Source organism: Octopus bimaculoides, chromosome 20 (assembly GCF_001194135.2).
Source record: "Octopus bimaculoides isolate UCB-OBI-ISO-001 chromosome 20, ASM119413v2, whole genome shotgun sequence".
In the NCBI taxonomy this organism is placed as follows: domain Eukaryota; kingdom Metazoa; phylum Mollusca; class Cephalopoda; order Octopoda; family Octopodidae; genus Octopus; species Octopus bimaculoides.
The window spans coordinates 37,889,351-37,896,142 of NC_069000.1; the positions used below are offsets into that span (position 1 = coordinate 37,889,351).

General features: G+C 40.1%; 1 protein-coding gene across 1 annotated transcript in view; it reads left to right on the forward strand.

Moving 5' to 3' along the window:
- The window catches only part of LOC106875456 (neuropilin and tolloid-like protein 2), a gene marked incomplete in the record, with an annotated part of 222,824 nt that overhangs the window by 208,649 nt on the left and 7,383 nt on the right, over positions 1–6,792 (forward strand). The window contains 2 exon segments of the mRNA XM_014923608.2: positions 3,655–3,803; positions 5,174–5,405. Of these exon segments, the coding sequence (XP_014779094.2) occupies positions 3,655–3,803; positions 5,174–5,405 (381 nt within the window).

The following is a 6,792-nucleotide window of genomic DNA, read 5'->3' on the forward strand; positions in this document are numbered from 1 at the left end:
AGTGAAGCGTCTTTAATCTGAAGCATCTTCGTTTCTGTTACGTCACTTCCATGAAATATTTAATATCAACAGTATAACATGTATTTTTCGTGTGTCTTCTTTCAGTTTGCTCGTAAACCCTAGGAAGATCAAAGGAAACCTAAAGAAGCGGCAGTTTAATAATTCGTTCTATATCTGTCTGTATGCGACCAAGAACTAAAAAACAGAAATCCAGTGGGGCTTTTCGTAGATCCCTTTAGCATCTCTTGCGCAAAATAGTACAGATGTTGTTGAGTGTAAGGTAAAAAAAGAAGACAACATTTTTGTGCTGTAATTATCTGTAGTTCACCACCAGCATCTTCAATTACAATATTATCTGTGTGTGTGTGTGCGTACATGAAAGGAAGATAGGGCAAGAGAGAGAGAGAGAGAGAGAGAGAGACAGTGAGAGATGGAGTGTATGTGTGTGTGTGTACGTGAAACGGTGTGTATATGTGTGAAGGTGTGTACATTATACGAAAAACACTCGCTTTTAATTTGGTATTAGTTTCTATCGACCTATCAATTACTTCAACGTTATCGGTCGTAGCATTCCACTAATTAACGAACGTTTTTTAACGAAATTTTAAAAAACTTAATGAAATATATTTCAGACTCTTTTTTTCCCAAAGTTCCGCATTATTTACAAAAGCCTGTCTTACTTCCGGGGATATAATATTTCTCTCATAAGCTCTCTACTTGACCTTTATTCTGTGTGAGATACCATCTGTTCATGGCAATGTTTTTGGGTGGTTACACTTTCACTGCATTTTGTATTCCCAATTAAACAGAACGTGGAGTTGAACTGAATCTCTTTGTGCGAACACTTGGAAAGCAAGACTAAAGTTACCAGTAACCAGCGTACACCAGAAATACTTAACAGCATTTATTTAGGTCCTATAAGTCCAAATGCCGTCGAGGTCGACTCTGCATTTCGTCCTTTTGGGGTTCACAAAATAAGAGAGCTGCGGTCGATATAATCAATCAAACAGAAAGAGCATATCCATGTCTTATATGTGAATTTTCCGTTTGTTATTGTGCCGTCTTTCAGTTCAGTTTTATAATCTTATATATGGCTCAGTGGTTAGCGAATCGGGCTCACAATTACGAGGTAGTGAGTTCGATTCCCGTGTATGTTGTGTATGAGCAAGACACTTTATTTCACGTTGCCCCTGTTCACTCAGCTGTAGGAAGTGAGTTGCGATGTCATTGGTGCTTAGTTGTATCGGCCTTTTGCCTTTCCCTTGGACAACACCGGTGGCGGGGAGAGGGGAGGTTGGTATGCATGGGTGACTGCTGGTCTTCCATAAACAACCTTGCCCGGACTTGTGCCTCGGAGGGAAACTGTCTAGGTGCAATCCCACGATCATCCATGACCTAGTGGAGTCTTTACCCATTTGGCAATTCAAAGTCTTATAGACCACAAGATACAAGATGGGTAGATATTCTTAATTCAGAATTGAATTTATCCATCCCTTTGCTTGATCTGTGCCATATTTTATCGACCACGAATAAAAAAAAGAAAAAAAGAAAATGAAAGGCAAATTTGTCCTTGCCAGGATTTGGGTACAAATGGTAAAAGGCCAGTAACATTTTGTCCGACGCTCTACCTAATCTGCTTGTAGGCTTTTTGTTGGCAAAACCAAAATATGGAATCACAATTACGACTAAAAATATTTTATAGAACCGAAGGGATGAAAGCAAAATCGGCTCTGGTGAGATTTGAGCCCAAACTTGTAACAAAACATAACTCTTTTAGTCAGGTGGCACCACTCCTATTTGTATTTGTTTTTACTATAGACACGTGACCAATAATTTCAGGGGAGGTGGCTAGTCGACTACATTGAACTCCACCCCCGGGCTCAACTGCTTCTTATTTTATTGCCTCTGAAAGGATGAAAGGCAAAGTCGACCTGGGTGGAATCTGAACTCAGGACTCAGTCTGGCCGGTGGTGCTAACGATTCTTCCAGCTCGCTGTTTTACTTATTATTTTCTACTCTAGGCACAAGGCCCGAAATTTTTCGGGAGGGGTCCGGTCGATTAGATCGACCCAGTATGCAACTGGTACTTAATTTATCGACCTCGAAAGGAAATTGAACTCGAAAGGAATTTGAAAGGCAAAGTCGACCTCGGCGGAATTTGAACTCAGAAAGTAGCAGCAGACGAAATACCGCTAAGCATTTCGCCCGGTGTGCTAATGTTTCTGACAGCCCGTCACCTTACACCAGTTATTTAGTGGAACCAAACTAACTTTTTTTTTTGTGCCAGAACTATTTTTTAGAAGGCTATTAGCCCTTTGAAAGCGGAAAGCGGATATATTCGCTCGAAATTTTATTGCCGTTAATTGCAGAAGGTAGTTAATGGCGTATATGTGACTAAGATTAAAACACTCGCCATCCACCCGGAAACGTGAAGCCGATCCGTCGAAGGACTAACTTCCCAGCTTATTGCTAGGACTCATTTTAGCCAGTTGAGTGGACTGGAGCAACGGGACATGAAGTGTTTTGCTCAAGAACAAAAAACACTGGTGCTGGAATCGAAACCACGATTTTACGATTGTAAGTGCAACATTATAACCGCTAGGCCTAGTGCCATTCTATTATCCTGCTTATAGAGGTGGTGCTGGTGCTGGTGGCAAGGAATGGAGACGATGATGCTCACAACTTTACATTTTTTCTCTAAAATATCAGCATCCTATAAACATCTGTTTTAAACTTTAAACAGAAAGCACTCGCGTTGCAGATTTCAAAATATTGTATAAAGTTGCGTGCGTAGGAGGCGGGGATTGTATAGGAGTGATTACATATCTGGTCCCAGTGTTTGTGTATCTGTCAGCTGTGAAAACACGTGGATTAGAGGTTAATGGTATACGACTCACAATCGTAATGTCGTGAGTTCGATTCCCGGCGGCGGGTTGTATCCTTGAGAATGCCATTTTATTTCATGTTGCTCCAGTCCATTGGAATCTCCCTGAAAACTACGTTAAGGGCACGCGTATCAGTGGAGTACTCAACCACTTGCACGTTAATTACACGAGATGGTTGATCGGATCAACTGGACCACTTGTCGTCGTAACCGACGGAGTGCATGATTTTTATGCATATCTCCGAATGTGTGAGTTGTTGTGGGGGGGATAAGTCGAGTACATCAACCGCATTACTTGACTGGTACTTTATTTTATCGATCCTGAAAATATGAAAGGCAAAGTTGACTTTGATAAAATTTGAACCCGGAGCGTAAATAATCGGAAGAAATGCCACTGAGCATTTTATTTTGCTCGATACACTAACGACTCTGCCAGCTCACCGCATTTTAAGTTTTCGTTTAGTTCCAGAATCCCTGGGGTGCGACGGTCACCGTGAACGTAGTTTGATCCCCGCCGCCGCCGATACGCACTCGTCCTGACAGACGGGAACACGATCGCGACCACGAGCAAGAGGACGTCCGGAAGCGGAAGTAAGACAAGGAGCGCGAGCACGATTACGTCACGTGGATTCGCATGAGCACGAGTGTTATCATTAGAAAACTTGCTGTTTATTGATAATTCTTTATGTCTTGTTTCTGTCAATTTACATTAAAAAAAAAACCCCTCCAAATAACCATTTATATAATTTATTTCTCCTTTATTTCTGCAGTCTGCCGTATTTTTATTAATGCCAAAACTAGAGATGGGATCATTTCCGAAGAAGATATTCCTACATCAGTTATGAGCATCATTAAAAGGTCGAGAACCAAAGTGCCGATTGATTGCACATGGGAGATACGCGTTCCTCCCGACAGTCATGTAAGACATGTCTTTTTGTTTTTAAATACTACTTTTGTTTTTCATGTTAATTTTAATATTTTGTTTACTTCATTGAAAAAAAAAATGTGTTTGCCGTACTTATCTTCACACAAACAACGAACTTCAAAACAGGCATATCTTCATCACCATCATTATCCGGTTTACATGGCGTATAAGTAACCGAGATCACAACATTACCCCCTGAACGGGACGCCAATCAATCGCAGGGTTAGCCCTTTACAGCTGAGTGTGAACTGGAGCAACGTGGAATGAAGTGTTTTACTCGATAACACAACGCATTGCCGAGTTCGGTAATCGAAACCAAGATAATTCGAGTGTAAGTGCAACACACTAACCACTAGGCCACGCTTCTTCAAAACAGAAACACCAGGTGTAATATTATACGGAATGAGACGATTAGACGCAGATGTTCGGTCGCTGATGATATGGTACGGCTGACTGAACATTCAGCCTGTTTTGATGATCGTCAAGAAACAACGATACCTTTTTCCTCGTGGTGGAGGTGAAAATTCTACCACCCACTCAGTGTACAGCAACAGCCAGCGTACTTCCATGCTACTTCGGGCCTTTAGTCATTCTACTGACAGCTAAAGGTCCCTTACGCTTTACCTTGAACTGCAATGGTCTTCTGTTGGGTACTCATCACCGCAGAGTAGCCTATTCTCATTATTAGAGCTAATTTCCTCCGTTAGTTCGACCTGTTAGTAGATATTAAGCTTATTTTGCATGTCGTATAACAAGAAACAAGCGGAATATACAATATGTCAGTATAAAGCACGCCGGGCAAAATGCTTTGCGGCATTTCGTCTGTCTTTACGTTTTGAGTTCAAATCCGCCGAAGTCGACTTTCGGGGTCGATGAAATAAGTACCAGTTGAGCACTGGATCAATGTAACCGACTTGGCTCCTTGTGCCGAAACTTGAAACCAATGTATAAATAAGTACAATATATTATCATAAAATCACAGGCATTGAAATATAAACATGACCCCAGTATATAACCACGAACTAGGAACACACTATTTGAGATTTGCAAACAGCTCGCTTGTTCAAGTGTTGTCAATTGAAAGCTCTGTCCCTTTGACGCTTATAGGTTCGAGGAGTCATCGGGAGAGAATGCATATCGTTTGAGGGCGCATTCAGTAAGATGAGTGGGCAGTGTGCTGTAAAGTCGTTGAGAGGAAGGCTCCGAAATGACGCGCATTCGTTCCTGGTGACTCCTTGGAAGCTACCGACATGCAGAGCTTTCGATTGACAGTACTTGCATGCCCAAGCAAGCTGTCTGCACTTTGAAAACCTATAAACACAAACTGGGAACATACCGTTTGAAAGTCTTTCATACTTTTTCAGGTGCAGCTATCTCCAGTATCAATCGAATTAACAAGATCCGGAGAGTGTGATCTCAACTACATGAGTTTTTATATGCCTACGACCATTCTAGAAGCATTGTCTGCGAAATATTGTGACGGTAGAAAAGTGGTGCCAATATCTTCGGATAGAAACCGTATTTTCCTGAGAATTTTTAGTAAGACTATATATTTGATGCCGAAATTCAAATTTTTATACACTGTTTTTAGAAATGGTAAGAATGCCCGCTTCTATTTATTCATTTTTGCATGTTTTGACATTGTCTTGCTTTGTTACATCTATTTTGTTGAATCTTGGGAGGGTCGCTATGTCAATATAAACATGCGCATTGACTCAGTTTCATTTTTTAATTTTTATTTGTAAATTGGTTAACCATTTCGCCAATTGACTAATCAAACAATCGATTAGTTAGTCGGTTAAATGGTTAACCAATTGACAAATGATAATAAACGAAGTGAAAGAGAACCAGTGCGTGTGTTATTATTAGCCTAATGACCCTCCAGAGATATAACAAAACCTGCTTCGACACACGAGTTCACATCAAGGATCTTGCAAACAAAATACGAAAACGAGCTTATATTTATTTACGTAAATGAATGCTATTTTTGTATCAGAATGATATTCCGATAAAATACATTTTACAGAAGTGGTGACTTCTAAGTATTATTTATACACAACTGCATAACATTTACAGTATTATACCAATGTAAGAAAGACGGTTGCTCCTGGTCGATCATTACCGAGCAGCTCTGTTACCGAAGACCTTCTCGCCTTTTTGAGGATACGCTCACCTTTCAAGTTATCTGAGAATACACGCACCTTTCACTTTATTATACAATACCTTTATGAAATAAACATGTTTTTCCGTTAGAGAGGGCACAACATCTGTTGTAACGTTTGTCAACTTCTTTCAAAGTAAACCAAATCCACTTGAAGCAGTTGCTATCACTGTTAAAGAAATCTTGGCCAGTTTTAGTTTCATTTGATGGTCCAACTGACATCGACTCTTCAGTAACTACAATATATATATATATATATATATATACCTTCAGTTCCTCAAACAAATATACGAGTTGAATTGTATATTGCATAACAGTGCTCTCATCTAGCGCCAGTGAGTATCATATTTGACAAAGGTATAGCTTCAGTTCCTGGTTTTCCTTCTGAGCAGACAGCCCATAAAAAATTCTGTTTTAGAAAACGATTTACGCTTTGCAGTTTGATAATCAAGGACGAAACAAGCCATTGTCGGAGCTTCTAGTACGGTTAGCTATTTCACATGCCGAACAAAATGTTTAGCACCATTTCTTTCGGTTTTGCGTTCTAAGCTCAAATGCCCGCTGAGTCGACTTTGCCTTTCATCCTTTCGGGGTCGACTAAATAAGTACCAGTTACGCACTGGGGTTGCTGTAATCGACTATCCCCCTCCCTCAAATTTCAGGCTTTGTGCCTATAATAGAAAGGATTATTATTATTATTATTATTATTATTATTATTATTATTATTATTATTGTTGTTGTTGTTGTTGTTGTTGTTATTTGTAGTAGTAGTCATTACGGTACTATTACGGTCTTGCTCTTTCTGCATCTCTCTCTCTATTC